The sequence below is a fragment of the Bos indicus genome, chromosome 6 (assembly GCF_029378745.1).
Source record: "Bos indicus isolate NIAB-ARS_2022 breed Sahiwal x Tharparkar chromosome 6, NIAB-ARS_B.indTharparkar_mat_pri_1.0, whole genome shotgun sequence".
Classification (NCBI taxonomy): Eukaryota; Metazoa; Chordata; class Mammalia; order Artiodactyla; family Bovidae; genus Bos; species Bos indicus.
Window position 1 is genome coordinate 46110897 of NC_091765.1, and position 18656 is coordinate 46129552.

The 18656-nt window shown below is 45.3% G+C and overlaps 1 protein-coding gene across 2 annotated transcripts; it reads left to right on the forward strand.

Moving 5' to 3' along the window:
- The first annotated feature begins 5232 nt into the window (after positions 1-5232).
- SMIM20 (small integral membrane protein 20) lies at positions 5233-18004 on the forward strand. 2 transcript variants are annotated; one of them, XR_002180917.2, is made up of 5 exons: positions 5233-5468; positions 12878-12961; positions 13043-13229; positions 16525-16581; positions 17334-18004. XR_002180917.2 is itself a non-coding variant. In XM_019962547.2 (3 exons), the coding sequence occupies exons 1-3, from the start codon at positions 5360-5362 to the stop codon at positions 17369-17371; spliced, it is 204 nt and encodes a 67-aa protein (XP_019818106.1). In that variant the 5' UTR covers positions 5246-5359; the 3' UTR covers positions 17372-18004. The 2 variants fall into 2 exon arrangements, 1 of the variants encoding a protein (XP_019818106.1); XM_019962547.2 differs by lacking the exons at positions 12878-12961; positions 13043-13229 and having other exon boundaries at positions 5246-5468.
- Positions 18005-18656: the final 652 nt, after the last annotated feature.

Below are 18656 nucleotides of genomic sequence, written 5' to 3' on the forward strand. Positions count from 1 at the left end.
GGGGTCCTGGATGATAGGTCCTGATCCTTTACAGAGACACTGAAGGCTTCTGAGAAGAGCAGAACTGATTGACCAGATCTATGGTTTCAGAAGATGATTTTGGCTGTCCCACAAATGAGACAGTTGGTGGCTGAAGAGGGTGACACATGCAAGACAAGTTGGACAGCCATAGCCAAGGTCAGCAGGCAAGGCCTCAAACCAAGCCAGTGCCATGAAAGTGATGGGCAAGGGAAGCAGGAGTGAGTGGGTCTTGAACCTGAAGCTGGCCATCAGGCACATGAGGCTGGGTCTAGACACCCAGAAGTCATAAAGACACTAGTTATAACTGTAAGGTGGATAGCGTGGCAAGAGAGAAGCCAAGGTGGATATTTGGGGGAAATCTCTTAGATATAAGGGCTTCCCTTGTGGCTCAGCTGGTATAGAATCCACCTGCAATGCTGGAGACCTGGGCTTGATCCCTGGGTTGGGAAGATCCCCTGAAGAAGGGAAAGGCTACCCACTCCAGTATTCTGGACTGGAGAATTCCATGGACTGTATAGTCCGTGGGGTCACAAAGAGTTTGACACGACTGAGCGACTTTCAATTCAGTTCAATTCTTAGATATAAAGAACACATCAAAGCAGAAAAACTTGACAAGTGATCTAAATTGGAAATATTTATACAGACAGGTAGGGACTGAGAGAGCCACAGAGCTCAAGAAAAACAGGGAAGCATTTCCCTGGCTTCCTCTCGTATTCTCAAAAGAACAAGTCTAGAGGGTCCTGTGTTAGATCTCACTCCTCTCCAAACCCCAGGCTTCTAGTCTGACTGTTTTCCAGCAGAAGGTGATGCTACTTCTTGGGAATCCACAATAGTCTAAAAATACAGCAGCTGGGCTGCAGTGCCACAATTAGTAGAGCTGCTGTCCCAGGAAACCCTCGTCACATTTTGCTCAGATCAGAGAGCGGATTAACTTTGATGTCTGTCTGAACTCCGCGAGAGACACCACTGGTGGTCTGCTTCCTTCAAGCATTCAATCTTCACATGCAAGGCAAGAAGGAGGAAGTACCGCATAGGAGCCCAAACCTACTTTTATTTTCGCTCGGTGATTGAGATGAAAATATGCACCCTAGGACTTCTGACATATTTGATTTGCATCCCTTCTCCCTTCATCCCTTGAGCTCTCTCTCCCTTTGTGTGAATACCTTCCCAGGCCCAAACCTCCTTTAGCATTCACAAACATTAGCACAGCTATGAAGCTCCAAGCCCTTCATCTCTGCTGTGTGTTGGAGGTAATTTGTGGGCATTTCTTTATCTATTAGGGCTCCTAGTGGCATGCAACTGAAACTGACTCTGACTAACTGAAATCCAAAGGGAGTTTATCAGAAGCATATGGGGTGACCTGTAGAATACAACAAACAATTGAGAATCAGGCTGCAAGATGGGACGAGGCAAGTGCACACCTAGGACCTCAGGCAAGTGGGAGATATGCCATAATCCTACCAGAACATTAGCAATGGAAGAAATCCACTGCAACAGTGCTGTCTGTCCTTGTGTCATCATCCTCATGATTCTTATTTCTAGGAGAAAAAGAACAACTGGGCCTGGTTGGAGCAACCCATACTCAGACAACATGAGCTCACTAACTTTGCAAGTCAGTTTAGAGGGGTGGTAAGGGCTGGTCTCTGCAGCTAGACAGCATGGATTTGTATCCAGGTTCTGCCACTTACCAGCCATGTGACCTTGAGCTAGTCCTTTCTCCATTGCTCCAGATTCGGCCCCTGCAATGGGGATACCTATCTACAGGTGTTGGTGAGTACTGATGGTGTAAACCTGTCACAGTGACTGGCACAGGGGAAGTGTTCTACAGCCTTGGTGTCAGTACTACTAGGAACGCACAGGGCCCCTGGATTTATAGTCCAATCAAGAATGCCAAGATGAAAGGTCATCCTCAGAAAAGAACCAGGAGGTATCATTAGGAGAGGCTGAGTGTCCAAAAAGTAATTACTATCCACAGCCAATACCTCTGCCAGACTGTAGCCACCACGTGGACAACAGAATCTCCTCTCAATTCACTGTTGCATCCACCAGCACCTGGCTCTGTGAACCTCGATCAGATATGCAAATACTGATCTGACTGCTTCCTTTTTGTGTTCCTGATCAACCAGCACAGGGCTTTGCCTGGAGTAGGCTCAAAATAAGTATTTGCTGATTGAATCTGTAGATCAATGGGATTCTCAGAAAGGGGAAGAACTTTGGGATCAGAGTTGTATCTGGTAGGAGTCAATGGCAGGCAAGTGACAATATAATGATGCTAATATATCACTTATCTTGTCATTTGTACATGTCAATCTGTACATGACATTTGTATAGATTATAGGTTGGCTGTTCACCAGGCTGATACCTCCGGTTCAACAAGAGGGGGCAGCAGAACCACCAGTTACTTGCCACACTGCCTTGGGGAGAGGGGTGGCTCATCTGTCCCATGTTAGTCCTGTTCCTGCCTTGGAGGCGCCACTGGTACCTCACAAGGACATCCTGGCACCCTCTGCACTGGCTTTAACACACACCGTGGATAGGACTCCATCAGCCATTTGCCAAGTCTGCTCACAAAGACAGTAGGATGTCATGGAAGAGCCTATCCGATTAGGAATCTTGAGAGTTCAGCCCTGGCCCTGGCTCAGTCAATGGTGTGAGGTCTCTGGTTCTCAGTATTGTGATCTAAATAATAGGGTAATCCTTGATTTGGAGCTTGTGGAGGTGTTGAGCAAATGAAATCACACCCATGGTGATTTCATCTGCAACTCCTTCTGTTTTAAAAGACAGAAGCCAACTCAAACTGGCTTCATTGAAGAGGGGACTTTATTGGCTCATGTTACTGAGAAATCTGTTTGGGGGCACAATTGGCTTCGGGTGTTCAAATGTAGTGTCAGCATCTGATTTCTCCCCAACTCTCAGCTCCTCTGCTGTACTGTCCTCATTCTCAGTCTCCAAACAGTGGTCCCCAGCAGTTCCAGGGTCTCATGCCTTCAAGTTCAAATCCAGCCTCCCAGCAGCTGGGATAAACTATGGTTGGCTCTATGTGCGTCATTTGGCTTGGAGGATACAGTCACATTGGACAATCAGACCTGAGTCTAGTGCCAATCAATCCCTGTGATGAGCAAGAGAGCTTGGTCAGGCTTGGTTGTATGGTTAACATTCAGAGCTGGGAAAGAGTAAGGGTTGGAGTTAGGGGGAGAAGGTCTAGTTTACCTCATAGATTGAGAATGGGAGAAGAGTGGTCTGCCAAAAGATATTTGGGGTATTATTAACAGAAAGAGAAGTGGATGCTGGGAGGCTAAAATGTACGCGATAACTGGGATTTTCTTTTTTTGGTTCACTGGGTCTTCTTTGCTGCCTGCAGACTTTCTCTAGTTGCAGCAAGCGGGGGGCTACTCTTCATTGTGGTGCCCTGGCTTGTCATTGTGCTGGTTTCTCTTGTTGCAGAACACAAACTCTACAGCACGGGTTTCAGTAGTCGTGGTGCACAGGCATAGTTGCTCCGCAGCATGTGGGATCTCCCAGGACCAGGGATCAAACCTGTGTCCCCTGCACTGGCAGGCAGATTCTTTAATCACTGGACCACCAAGGAAGTCCTATACCTGGGATTTTTATATCATGTGATATAAAGCATGCATTGCAGCTTTCCTCTTTGCCATGAAGTTTTCTGTCTTCATCCGAAAAAGCTCTTGCAAGCGCCCGAGGACCAGCTGTCTCACCCTACAGTCATCTGTCTTCCTCCTCTGAACTCCTGTAGCCCACAGGACCTTATCACTCACCAGCAACAGGCTGAGTTGGGTCATCAGTTATCTTGTTATGTATATGTCCTTTCTCTTCATCCACTTGGCAGGATCCTGGAGAACAAGGGTCACATCTTATTCATCTTTGTGCCTCCCAAAGCACTTTGCCTGATGCTCGGGGCATAGAAGACTGTCCATAAACCTGCTGAAATATCAAACACCTGATTTACATGCTTCTGGAAGTATGGAAATAAATAGTAGCTTGATTCAACTGCAAAAGTACCAAAACAGAGGAAACCTGTGCCCTCTACACCATTTCTGAAGGATCGTAAATTATTTCCTGAACTAATAATGATGCTGGGGTCAATATTTGCTGGGATCTTCTTTGCTCCGCAGCCCCCAGTAGCTGGTATCTTTCTTTTTTCAAATAAAGGATTGAGTGAAGGCCCAAGGAATCTTAGTCTCAGCTGCCAGTACCCCTGGGTGGGTCCTGTGCCAGCAGAGCAGACATAGAAGCCTGGAGGATGGCAATCATAGGAAGAGGAAGCAGATGTCTGTCCTCAGTGGCTCCCACCTCAGGCAACAAGGCAGAGCCCCAAGGTCCCTTCAGTGGGACTGGCTGCTGGCTCCCTGCCCTGTGCTGATCTCTATTCAATTTCTATCCTCATCCATAACCCTGACATCCAGCAAGGGGAAGGAGAGAGGAGGACATGGAAAATCAGTCGGAAAAGATTTGCTTGTAGCTTGGATGTTGAAATAACATTCCTCCCGGGTTAATCTTGGTTCTGAAGCTCCTGTGGCTCCGATTTCAGAATCCCTTGCAGGCCTTCTTGGCCAGGCATTTTGCACTTTTGTCTCTAATCCCCTCAAATCGCCCTTTAGGCCAAGTGACTTGTCCAAATCCGCTCAACCAAGCCAAGATTCCCTCACCTGTAAAAGATATGGAGAAGGAAACGGCAATCCACTCCAGTATTCTTGTCTGGAGAATCCCATGGACAGAGGAACCTGGCAGGTTACAGTCCATAGGGTCGCACGGAGTCAGACACGACTTAAGTGACTTAGTAAAAGACATGAGGATTAAATCAACGAGCTATAGAGATCCTCCACCTCCTAGTGTAGTCAGGAAAAACAAATCAGTTGCGTGGAAAGAACCAAGAAACGTGGTTAGTAAAGGAGGGAGTGGTAGACGAGGTCAGAAGAGTGGTGGGTGGGGCAGCTGAGAGAAAAACTAGGCTGGGCGGGTAGCAGCTGGGAGAGGGACTGGGAACCGAGAGCAACGAGCAATTAAACCTCCACTCTTAACGGCGGCTGGCTCCTGCTGGGCGCTAAGCGATTCCGGGACAACCGGGGAGGCGGTGCGCCGGGCCTGAGGCCCCGCCCCACCTCGCCCTAGCCCCACCCACCCCTAGGCCCCGCCTCTGATTCCACCCCTGCTCCCACCTCGCTCTGCCTCGGCCCAGCCCCAACTTCTAGCCCCGCCCCCAAGGCCCGGAAGCGAAAGCTGTTCCTCCTCTTCCGAGCGGGGTCAAGGCCCAGCCGGCGGGAGCCGGGTTTGGAGAGTCCCGGGCACTCGGAGAATCCGGGTAGCCCCGGCTGGAGCCATGTCCCGGAACCTGCGCACTGCTCTCATTTTCGGCGGCTTCATCTCCCTGATCGGCGCCGCCTTCTACCCCATCTACTTCCGGCCCTTAATGCGGCTGGAGGAGTACAGTGAGTGACCTCTGACCCCACGCGGCGTCCCGGCCCCGGTGACAGTGATCTCTGACCCCACGCGGCCGACTGGCCCTAGTAACTCCCCAGCTTTCCCTCATCATCCCCACGTGGGGCCATGGACAGAGGTTGGTTCACGAGTCAGCGAGATCCAGGTTCGACTCTGGCTGTGTGCACTTTGGTGACCGAGGTCAAGTGACTCAACCTCTGAGACCTTCACCATCCTCAGCAGTAGTTATCTGTGTGTGTGTGTGTGTGTGTGTGTGTGTGTGTGTGTGCGCGCGTGCCTGCGTGTGTGCTGGGTCGCTCAGTCGTATCCAAATCTTTGCGATCCCATGGACTTTAGCTCGTCAGGCCACCCTGACCATGGAATTTTCCAAGCAAGAATATTGGAGTGGGTTGCCATTTCCTACTGGGGTCTTCCCAATCCAGGCATCGAACCTGCGTCTCTTGTGTCTGTATATCTTTAAAACTGCCTGGCATCTGGTGAGACTTAGAGGTGGTAATAAAAGCAATTGACATAGTAGGTCAACACTAAATCCTAGTTCATACTGGTATTCACTGGAGGCTTTTTGATGTGTCTTCATTAAGCCCGTTGCCAAGATCTCCTGGAGAAGGAAATGGCAACCTGCTTCAGTATTTGTCTTGAGAATCCCAGGTACAGAAGGGTCTGGGGAGCCCCAGTCCATGGGGTCACAAAGAGTCGGACACGACTGAGCAACTAATACTGGATCACTTAATTTATTTAACCTCATTTTGAGGCAGGTTATTATTAAGTGTTTTATGGATGGGAAGTCTCAGAGAGGTTGTATTACACGCCCAAGGACACACAGCTAGTAAGTGGCAAGACTAATATTCCAACTTCCGCCTTCCTTTCCGGGCCTTCTTCCACACCCTGAAGCTGGGAATGGTGATGTTGTGGGGAGGGATGGCCCCTCATTATCCTGAGCTTGAAGGTGTTTTTATGGCACTTCATTTCCGCTCCCAAAGATGTCATTGAGCGGACATGTTTTGAACCTGAACAGTTAACCTGGATTTTTGAGTTTTTCCTCTCCTTTCTCAAATCTTTTTTTTCACATTCTGCTGTCTTCCTTCGTTTTAAGCTGGCTGCTCACATGACAATGGCGAATATCCTGGGAGTAATTTTCTTCCTTAATCGTTCAAGTCCTATCATTCTAAAAGCCAAACTCTCCTTCCTTGAGACCTATACCTCAGCAAGGATTAGCACTTTGATACATCTGAAACCATCTGTCAGAGAGAAAATATCAGGCATTAGAGGCTCATTTTGTTCTCCAGGAAACCTGAATCATGTTGAAGATGGAAGAGGGCCAGCCCTGCCCCTTGAGAATATTAGCGGAGGCTGAAAGCTTGGCGATCTAAAGCCGAAAGCTCCGTGTAAATGCTCTGCCCATTACAAATGCTACAACATTTGGTTTCTGAGACAGAGCGTTTTAAGCACACACTCAGATTTCCTTGCAGCTTCTTTTTTATCACCTGGGATTGAAATGATCTCTGCATTCTGCCTTCCAGCCTGTCTCTGTGCGCCCATGTGCGGGGTAAATAAAAATGGGGTTGAGTGAGGCCTTGCATAATCTGTGTCATCCCTCCTTACAGAATCCTTGCTTCACTCTATTTTATGATAGCCTCTAGAGTTGAACTTGGGTCAAGAGGGTCTGCTTTGGATCCCCCTAGCAAAGTTTCAGTCTAGGAAGACTAGCAGTGGTTTTTCAACTAGGGGTGATTTTTGTCTCCCTGGGGTTCTCTATGGAGACATTTTTGCTTGTCACAAAATGGGTGCCATGGGGTAGGGTGGGGTGGGTGAGTGTGCCACTCGCATTTAGCGCATAGAGGCCAGGCTCCTAAAGTTTGTGCAACACGTAGGACAGCCACCCATAACAAAGAAATACCCAGCCCAACATGCCAATGGTGCCGAGATTGAGAAACCGGCCTCTGGTTCAGGGTGTGGGTTTGTGCTGTGTCTCCCAACAACAATCTTACAGGTCCATAGTCTATGGTTATCTGAGTCACTTTAAGACAGACAAATTAGGCCTTTTATGTGAACACTGAGTGTGTGGCTACAATATCAGCATTTTTAAATATAAGGCAGTCAACACCTGCCCACGTTTCTGGTTCACTTTTAATTAATTTGGACACTGTTATCTGAGTTATAACTGAGTCCTTAAACAGGTAAATGATACTGTATAGGTAATATGTATTGAAAACGGTTTATATGTCTGACACTCTTCCAAGCACTTTTAATATATTAACCCATTTGGTGCAAAAGTAACCTTTTATGGTAGTTGCTATGTGATCATCATCCCCATTTTATACATGGACAAACTGGGGTGTAAAACAGTTAACTTGTTCGAGAACCCACAACCAGTGAGTCCCAGATTTGAACCAGTGCCGTTCACTATTACACCAGGGCACCATACTGCCTAAGAGGATAGAGGGAGTCAGTCAGATGAGGGTCTAAGTCCCTTCCTAGAAGAGGATTTTAAGATGAGCTACTTAACCTCTCTGAGCCTGGCCTGTTTCCTCATCTGTAAACAGTGAAGTTTGTAGGACTGAATTTACATGTTTTGGAGTGAATTAAATGAGATAAAAGGTATAGAAATACTGATTTTTTGTTTTTGTTTTGGTTGCTCTGCTGCTGCTAAGTCACTTCAGTCGTGTCCGACTCTGCGACCCCATAGACAGCAGCCCACTAGGCTCCGCCATCCCTGGGATTCTCCAGGCAAGAACACTGGAGTGGGTTGCCATTTCCTTCTCCAATGCATGAAAGTGAAAAGTGAAAGTGAAGTCGCTCAGTTGTGTCCGACTCCCAGCGACCCCATGGACTGTAGCCCACCAGGCTCCTCCGTCCATGGGAGTTTCCAGGCAAGAGTACTGGAGTGGGGTGCCAGGGCCTTCTCCGTTTGGTTGCTCAGTTGTGTCCAACTCTTTGCAACCCATGGACTGTAGCCCTCCAGGCTCCTCTGTCCATGCAATTTGCCAGGCAAGAATACTGGAGTGGGTTTCCGTTTCCTTCTCCAGGGGATCTTCCTGACCCAGGGATCAAAACTGTGTCTCCTGCATTCACAGATGGATTCTTTGCCGCTGAGCCACCAGGGAAGCTCATATTTTTACATTAGGAATCCCATAAAAACATTTCAAAAATAAGGAGCTACAGAGGCAGGGAAGTGAAACAAGGAGATTTAAGCAGATGCTCAGACCCAGGTGAGGCGTTCGTGACCAGGTCATGGAGATGCACTGTGAGGACGGAGCTTCGATTCATTTCAGCACATTCAGCTAACATTTATTTAGCCTTCTTTTTATTTTTTAAAAACCTGCTGTTCTAACAGAAGTGTGCCTGGCACTGTATTAGGTGCTGGATATATGTGGCTGGACAAGTCAGAGCTCTTCTCTCATGTCACTGCCCCACGCATGTCCAGCCCCTCTCCCGCCACCCACTCCTTGTGCTCTGAGTTGGTCTCCCTGCTCCACCAGCACCACAACCACCCCGTTCTCTACCCTGCAGCCACCCTGGTCTTTCTGGTTACGTTATTGTTGCTTATCTACCTTCTTTGCATTTGTGGTCAAAGAATTCAGACCATGTGATTTTGATTCTCTGATGCTGGTCAGGATTTGCTTCGTGACTTGATACAGGTCAGTTTTTGTGAATGTTCCCTGCATGCTTGGAATGAGGTATGTTCTCTTCTTTGGGGGTACAGAGTTCTGTGTATGATGGTTCCAAATCATTCTTAATTCTATTACTTATATATCTTGAGGCCATATTAGTTGTTGCTCCCAATCTAGAATGTTCTGAAGAATTTTTTTTTTCAATTATCATCATGTAAGAGTCCTCTTTACCCCCTAACATTCCTCCCCAATTCTGTTTTGTCTAATATCATCATAGTTACCAGCTTTCTTTGGGTTAGTGTTCTCCTGGTATATATATTCTCTTATATTTAGCCTTTATTTGTCCTTAAGTCTTATAAGCAACCCAAACTGGGATTTTTTTTTTTAAAGTCCAGTCTGATAATCTTTAAAATGTTGAATTATTTTCCCTATCTTATGTTTTCTATTTAATCCTGTCTCTTTTTTTTTTTCTCTCCTTTTCTGCTTCAAGGCTTCTTTATTTAATTTTCTTGCCCTCTACTAGTTTGAAAGTTTTACATTCTGTTTTTCTTCTTTTGTTTTGACAACTGAGAGCTAGTCAATATCTTTACCTCCTATGAAATAAACAAAGACCTTAGAAGGCCTTAGCTCTTGTCCCACACTCCCCACCCCTCCTGCCTTGTGTTTCTTGCTCCCCAGGAGCAAGAACCATCAACGTTAGGTTGGGACCTAACGTTGGTTAGGTTGGACCAACCTAACCTAGGTTGATGGTTAGGACCATCAACGTTTTACAGTCACTGATTGTCTCTCTTGACTCAGGTTCTTTATTCACTGATCTGTCTGTCTCACACCTTTCTAGTTTCAGTTGTCTTCATTCTGAAATACATCTTTGTGTCTCTTTGGTGAGAATTTGTAACTGGGAAAATACATGTGTGTGTGTCAGAAAATGTATAGAACTCCAGGTTTTCCACTGTGCCTGTTGAAAAGCCTATCGTTGTGCCGTTTGCACTTGGAATTTGATCATCTCACTTGCTTATTTTAAAACACTTGAATAACTCTCTGCTGTCCTCAGAGGGTGGAAAATCATTGAAATGTTTTAATCAGGAGAGCAAGGTGATCAGATTCAGCCTTTCCAGGCATCTCTGACTGTATCTGACGGAGGGGCCGGAAGGGCCACGGTTGAAGGTAAGAAGGCCAAGACCCAGGCAGGCTGTGCTTCCAGGAGAGATGACAATAGCCTGCACCAGAGTGCCAGTGGTTATGGGACAGGGCAGAAGGACTGAATTCAGGAGCCAGGTTTAAGAAATAAATCCTCTACAGGGATTTGTGACTGATTAGCTCAAGGGCAAGCAAGGGAGAGGAAGGAGACTGGCCCCCAGCTTTTTGGCTCCAGCAGTTGAAGAGATGTGGTACTAGGCTTTAAGGAATACATGGAGTCTGTTTGGGGGATGAGGGGACAGGCTGGTTCAGTTTGGGATGTATTGAGTGTTAGGTACCTGGATGTGCTCCTGGAGATTTCCCCTAGGTGGTGGGATGTGCCAATCTGGAGCCAAGCCACAGGATCTGAGCTGGAGCTAGAGATGGCCCATCTTCAGCATCAGATGGGAAGCGGAGTCACTGCAGCAGGTGGGGCTCCAGGCAGCATTCCGAGATTGAAAGCGACATGCTGGTCCAGGACAGAATGCAGGTGAACACTGGCACTTGAAGGTCTGAAGAGCAAGCGGTCAGAGGAGGAGGGACCTTCTAAGGAGACTGACAAGGATGGCCAGAGTGAGGGCATTAAAACCGGAAGAGGCTGCAGTCATAAGCCCCAGGAAGATAGCTCTTCATGGCAAAGGGTGTGATCAGCAGGGCTTGGCTGCTTAGAGACAGTAAGGAAGATAAAAACTGAAAATATCCATTGGATTTAGCAAAAAGAAGGTGAAGCTCAGTGGCTATTTTGTTAAGAGTGCTTTCAGTGGTTTGACAGTGGGCAGAAGGCAGATTGCAGCGGATGAAGAGTAAATGGGATATTAGGTTGACTATATAAAGATGTTGGGCTATCTGAAGAAGAGAATGAGGAATTGTATTTGCAGCTGGTCAAGGAGGCTAGGGGGGTGGTGGTTCTGTTTCGTCTGGGAGCATCAGGGAGCCAAGAGGGTCTCTGGATAAAGAAGGCTGCTGGAGGAGGTGGGGGAATCTCGACATCAGATGGAGGAGGAGCCTTGGACCCAAGGTGGGACACTTCTTCTACCAGCTGAGGAGGAAGGGTGGGCATGGATACAGCTAGACGGCGGTGTGACTTGGTCACCTTGGCTTCTGCTCTCTTTGTGACTCAGGAGGTCGGGTGACTACACGTGAGAGGCATGACCCCCAGGCAGACTCCCTCCTCGGGACGCATTCTTCCTCGGGCTTGGTGGCCTACCTCCACCAGCACTCCTGGCTTTGCTCTTTTGTTCCTGCCTTTCATCCACTCCTTCTTAGCCTCTCTTGTTGGCTGTTTTTCTTCTGAGCTTCCTTCATACCTCTGTGGTCCCCAGAATTCTGGGCAGACCAAGGGGAAGCCCACAGTCCTTGGAAGGCCTGGGCAGACACCCAGTCCTTGACAAGGGGAGCCAGAGGCTGGCAAGGAATCCAGGCCATGTAGGGCCCAAGAGCCGAGTCACTGTGGGACCTTTCAGCTGGGCCAGCTTGACTGATGCTGGCTGGCCTGGATAGGGGTAGGTAGGTTCCCGAGCCCCTGGTGAAATAAGCCTCAAGGCAGTAGAAAAGAGGCAGAAGGCCCCTTATGTAAAATAAATCCAAGATCTTCTGTGATTTAAAAGCAGACAGACCACTATTGCAAGACTGCCATCTTGAATTTCATCTTGACATTCAGTGTGATCTTCAGCTCTTTCACTAACTCAGCCAGACTTTACCAAGTGTTAGGTAGCATACAAGGTCAGTTCGACTCGTGATACCTGATACTGAAATGAGCCCCGGGAAGATGGCAATTGTCAGTCCAAAACCAGAGTATTCAGTTAGTTCTGCAGTCCTTCTGCAGGGGAGTCCGGATGTTACTTTCTAGCTTTCAGCCTGTCGGCCCAACCTGGTTTGTGGGAAGAGCCCATGTTTAGGGAAGCGCGCAAGTGATACAGCTTAAAGCCTGATTGCCTTTTGTCTTAGAACCAGTCAGGGATCCTGAATGTAGCCTTTTAAAAATACCAGCATTTCAAGGCAACCTATGAAATGAGACAAAATAAGATCATTTCCTGTGATCCTGTACATTTTTAACTAACTTTAGTTAGATGTGGAGAAGTATAAAACCATAGGGTTTTGCCAGGAAACTTGTGCTTATTCAGCCCCCACGTTTAGGTGACTCGTTCAGGGTCACTTAGCACATTCATTCAGAGAAGGCAATGCAACCCACTCCGGTACTCTTGCCCGGAAAATCCCATGGATGGAGGAGCCTCGTAGTCTGCAGTCCATGGGGTCGCTAAGAGTTGGACAGGACTGAGCAACTTCACTTTCACTTTTCACTTTCATGCATTGGAGAAGGAAATGGCAACCCAATCCAGTGTTCTTGCCTGGAGAATCCCAGGGACGGGGGAGCCTGGTGGGCTGCCATCTATGGGGTCTCACAGAGTCGGACACGACTGAAGTGACTTAGCAGCAGCAGCAGCAGCACATTTATTGCTGGGTAAATACTAGACCCGAACTCCTCAGCCTTGTCTGCTGCTTAATGAAGCCCAGTTTCACCTGCATTTGCTGCATTTCACCTGCCAGCAAAGCCAAGGTGGAAGAACCATGACCCCTCAATTTTTCCTCTTTCCTTGTGCCCCCATCCACAGTGTGTGATAGTTGGAGCAGGCCTGTGAGAAGTCACTTGATGAGGAATACCTCTCACCTTAAAAGGGCGTTTTCCCTATTTCATGGCAAGTGCTCAGAATATGCTTTTTATTCCTTTCACCTTGAGTAAAATGAATTGCACAGACTAAAGTCTTTTTTTCTAACAGGCCTTACAAAGCTGCATGGGTTTCATCACACACCTTGGTGAGAAACAGAGGTATTCCCAGCGTTGGGAGGAGCCCGTACTTCTGGTGGCCCCTTGGTGCCCTCAGCCACTGGCTCACACTCCCTCCCATGGCACACATCCATCCTGGGTAACTCCGCAGGCTGCAGCAAACTGGGAGCACTAGAAAAGTACTTTTTCATTTTATATTTGCTATTTTTAAAAGAGACTTTGAATTAATCATCATGAAATAGTGTTGTTGGACTTCCTTATACTTGTTTCGCAGTTGTGTTTTTTTGTTGTTAAAAAAAGGCAACTGACAGAGAAAATCTGAGAATAGTAGAATGAATCCCTTTATGTCCTTCACCTAGATTTAGCAGTTGTTAACATTTTGCCACATTTGCTTTCTCTCCCGATATGTATGTGACGTGTCTATACACACATACATACATAGAGATATGTGTATGTTCACAGATTATACACATATTACTGTTACTATTATTTTGCTGAACCATTTGAGAGTTAGGTAGCAGGCCTTGTGAGCTTTGATACCTAAAACATCAGCATGTATTTCCTGAGCACAGGGACATTCTCTTACATAATCACAGTTATCCAATCCAGGAAATTTAATATTGACACAATGCTATTATGTAATATACAGTCCATATTCAGATGCTGACATCTGGCCAATTACCTCAGGTGGTGAGTTGCTTGTATTTTAACTGGTTCATTGGCAGGAGGAGATGGAGGGGGTATTCTTGAGGTGGTGGTCTCACTGTAGAGGGTCCCGAGGTGAGATGCTGCACCTGCTTTTAGGTTTTTGTCTGCTAGTGCTCCCCAAGAACACCGTCCCTAACGAGACCGCTGAGGGGCGGGTGCGTGGGTGTGCAGCCTCCGTTTGCTGTGAACGTTGAATAAAGTAATAAGTCACACAGATTTCACAGTATGGGCATTTAATATAAGGATGGGTTTAAGACTTTAAAAGTCTTAAACTTTAAAACTTAAAAAAGTCTTAAAAAATGGGTTTAAGACTCTTTTGCTACCGTACAAAAATGAGCCCATCTGCGTGTATTACTAAGTTTTGAATAATATACCTAAGGATCCTCGATTAAAACTGCAAATCAGCTCGCTGCCTTAGCACCAGGGGGCAGAGTTGGGCTTGCTGAGACACTGGAGAGGGGACTTGTCTAACTGACATTGCAAAGCTCCCAGCCCAGTGTTGCGTATTTGCATTTTAATCATTTCACTCTTGATAGAAATATGCTCACTACCGAAAAGTCAGTAATTAGCTTATCCTGATTTGCCCACATAGTTAAACCCCTGACTTCCGTGTTGCCTTTTTCCCGAGGCCCAGAGACATCTGCTATTTCTCTCATGACAGCGAAATAGACACCTACTGTCAGCTTCATCAAGACGTATTTGCTGAGTCCCGAGGGGCCAGTTTGTTTGCCTTTAAGCATATTCCACATTCACAAATAAAGTGTCTTTGTGTCACACTGTGAATTTATAAGACTGTTTTGGTCTTCAAGCACTATGGAACATTAATGGATAAAAGAACCAGGGGATGTAGATAGGATGCTAATACCAGTTATCACTCAGTAAGAACTAGTTCTGCAAATCAGTTTAAATTGCCCATCCAAGCCAAAAAAAGAGGTGGTTGCATAAGGACAAGGATTATAAAGAGATTATGGTCTATTTAAAATAAATCCTCAGCCTCTCTCCAACCTCATTAGCAATTAGCAAGGAAGTGTAAAGACAGGGATTCCTTTCTCTTCTCTTGGTTCTCTATTGCATTTTAAGAGGTGAGAACACAATTAGGTATTCTGTTGTCACAGGAAGTCAACTTCCTTTGATGCTTGGCAGACTGCCAGTTTCTTTGGCTTTGTACAACCTGCCTCTTGTAGAATGCGTTCTGGTACACCAGGCTATCTGATTCTCTTAAATCTGGACATCTAGAACGCTTTCAGGCAATCAAGTGTTTTTTAAAAAACTCATCTCTTCCTTCCGTAATACTGGAGAATGGACCTTTTAGGTATGAAAAATGATACCTATTTTTGTTCCTGGCACTACTGATGACAGTGTAGTCTTCTACTAGTTGGCATTTTCTAAGAGCATGTTTGAGACACATCTATACTTGGAGACTTACATGGTGACAGCATGGTGGGGCTCAATCCTATAGGAATTCAACTTCTTAGGAAATAAGATCGTCTTTTGCGTTGAGTTATTTTAGAAAGTCTGACACCTTAGAGGCTCCATTATCACCTGCTCTAGATGGAAGACATCCTTTGGCATCTCTTGGTCCGTAGGGACTTGGTTGTCATTTATCTGCTATTTCAGAGAGGCCCAGTGAAACTCACCATTATCTATAAGAGGCTTCTTAGGGCTGTATCTTCTCTGTCTCACTTAGAATTGGATGTCAAGATTCAGATGATCCCTACTGCCCAGTGTTTTAGTTGCCAAAGCAAAACTTAGCATTGATAAAACCTCAGATAGGTCACTCAGGATTGACTTTCCGTCGTATCACCAGAGAAGCAAGTTCGATGAATATTCGATTTGGCAAAGCCCTGTTTCTTTTAACTTTATGAGAATCCAGAGGCCAGAATAAAGAAAATGGCCTAATATTAAAGAAGAGTTAAATATGGATTTAAAAGAAACACTTTTAGCCTGATTAAAACAAAAGTTTGATTACAGCACTTAATTACTATAATATACTAGTAAACATCCTTTGGCTCCAAGTCTTTCTGCTGAAAAGCCACGATTTGTTTGTCAAGATACTTAAAATAATAAGTCTTTGTTTTTACAGCCCTTGGGTTTATTTGAAACCACTTAGAAAGATGTGTCAGAGTGCTTGAAGCCCACAGACATAAAATGCCCAATTTCTCTTGGCCCTCGCCTGTTGGACATCTCTGAAGAGATCAGCTAAGCTGCTGTCACTAGAACGCGCTTACTAATTGGTGCAGCACCTGCAGTCAATTAGGGAAGCTTCAATTATCCAAACCAAAGCCACCCACCCAAAGATTAATTTTCTGCTCTATTTCCTATCAAAAACATAGCATATTTAGCTCTGGGTCTAGGCCTTCAGTGGAGTACATTTTAGGCACAAACTGCATCGTTTTCTTGTTAATTGTACTTGTTCCATCAATTCAACAGCCCTGCTCTCATCGCATCACACCCACTAGTTCTTTCAAAATTGTTCTTTTTCTGTTGTTTTTGTTGCCTTTCCAAACTGCTGATATCACCGAGAAAAGATGTTCATTGGGAGTTTTTCTTCTGAAGTATGGCTTGCTTTCTTTCACTGAAAATATCCAGTCTTTTTGCTTGATAGGATCCAACTTCCATTACCTAAAAGCTCTGGGCAGTGGCAGCTCTGAATTTAATAGCACTCAGATATATTGTTCTCTTATTGTCCCATGTAGATACAAAGAGTTCCACCACTCTGCCCCCGGCCCCCTCTCTAAAGAGTAATTTTTCTGTTATGTTTCTCAGAGAAGGAACAAGCCATAAATCGAGCTGGTATTGTTCAAGAAGACGTGCAGCCACCAGGTAAACTTAAAAATCAAGACAAAAATCTCATGTGAAATGCTTCATTGTTGGGGGGAGGTATGTGCTTTGCAGAGAAATCTTTTCCACTTTGAGGCTAGATTGTGATTGTGTTATTATTTTTCAGCAGTTGCCATTTTAGAGGTTGCCACCCTAAGACTTCCTCTTAATATTTCACTCCGGAATAGTTTTTGCAAGTTTGCATGTTACTCTTGAGTTTGATAAGTGGGCATAAAGATGTAACAAGTGTGCAATTAACTATGAAGCATAAATAGCTGTTTTGCAGACTTATTTACCAAGCACCTATTTAAACACTACCCTCATGGGAAAATACTGTTTACTTGTGAGCTATTTTAATTGATGCAGGATTCTGCTTTGTACAGAAGCTCAGAAGTTCCCTTTATGGCTGAATGGTTAGTTACTTTGAGACAATCCAAGTTGGCTGAGAATGAGAGGTTTCTAGCTTATTAGCCAAAACTCTTGTGGCAGTGGTCTTTTTTTAATTTATTTTTTAACTAGGCCAGATACATATCTCCCTACTGTGGGGTAGTTTCTGAGCCATTTAAAAATCTTTCTTGGCTGCCACGGCTGCCCAGCCGTTCCATACCAGGGTTCCGGCAGCTTGCCCGGACTACCTCAAACTCCGTGGAAATCGCACAGCTCCATTCTGATGTCATCTTCTTTGTTTGGGGTTGAGGGAAGTGATAGGAAATTTAAAAATGAATCCTGTTTTTAATTCATGTTTCTTTCTATAGGGTTGAAAGTGTGGTCGGATCCATTTGGCCGGAAATGAGAAGACTAACACCACCTCTAATTATGAAAGTAGACAAGAGACTTCATGCTTTCAGTTCTGCAGCAAGTTCAATAAGTCACCTGGCTAGAGAACGCTGGCTGGAGCAGAAAACTCTAGAAAGCCATAAAAAGTCCTATGCATGAGGAGTACGTCCCTCCTTAAAAGGACCCTGGAACAAATCATACTGTAGGAGGGTTTTCATGATTTGGTTTCCTTTCTAAAAATGAAGCTGTCTCACTCAGCTGGACTTGAAGGCTATCTACATATTATTCAGTCTCTACCTCTTAGCCAGCCAAGCTGTGATATGAATACAAACAACTAGTAGCCTGGGGAAGATTCTAGACTGTTTTGCCATCCTCCAAATAGGAAATTTCAGGGGGAAACTACCATATTGAGCAGCCTCATAGGGCTCTTTGAAAATGTTAAAGTTGATAAAACTCTTTGAGGACAAGGTACATTGTACTCTTTAAGAATAAATAGTTCAACTCAACTCTCTCATTAGGAAGGTTGCTGCATGTTGGGATATAAACAAATTTGAAGCAAACTAAATGGGTCTGCATGCCTATTAGAAATCATTGTTGAATTGACTGAAATGAAAATATATATATTAAAATGATTTCTCTTACTTTATAATGGTTTAAGTTTTTTTTGTAAATCCTTTATTAAGGCTCATTAATTATACCAAGAAGTACTGTTTGACTGAATTATATTTGACCAGACATTTGACTGTGTGGTATTTGTCAAGTAAAAATCTTAGAGGTAAATAGCAAATATGTTGAGACAAATGTTTATTGAATGCAATTCTCTACCAGATACCTCGCCAGGTGCTGCAGAGATGAGCATGAGAATACTTGTTTCCTTCTCTGGTCTCTCTCTGACCTGTTACCTAGATTGTGTGCTTTCAAAAAGACACATCTTTTTCATTTTTTGATTCCCCAGAGTGTCTTGCACATTGCTGTATGCTCTCTTTTAGATGAGCTGCCTGATGACATAATTTTATTATTGTGAACTGGGAGTAGGCCTAATAGAAAACTAGCATAATTATGTTAATTACTGTCAGAAAGAAATAAGGTTGATAGTTCCAAAGTCATCGTTTCTGGTCAGTATTCCTTAACATTTAATTGACTCATAGTTAACAACCCAATAAAAGAAGTTGACTCATTCGGGGTACATTTAACCACTCTTTTCCTTGGAGGGGGCACCAGGAGGTGTGACTTAAGAGTCACACATCCTGTGGGTGCTTAATTGAGATTTCTCTGTGACCGAGGCCAGTGCCTGTACCATC

What these genes read in the sequence shown, in the direction of transcription:
- SMIM20 (XM_019962547.2), top strand. Translation starts at nt 5,360, where the DNA reads ATGTCCCGGAACCTGCGCACTGCTCTCATTTTCGGCGGCTTCATCTCC. An exon ending in AATGCGGCTGGAGGAGTACA is followed by an intron (nt 5,469 to 16,524) that starts GTGAGTGACCTC and finishes TATGTTTCTCAG; the next exon opens with AGAAGGAACAAGCCATAAAT. An exon ending in AGAAGACGTGCAGCCACCAG is followed by an intron (nt 16,582 to 17,333) that starts GTAAACTTAAAA and finishes TTCTTTCTATAG; the next exon opens with GGTTGAAAGTGTGGTCGGAT.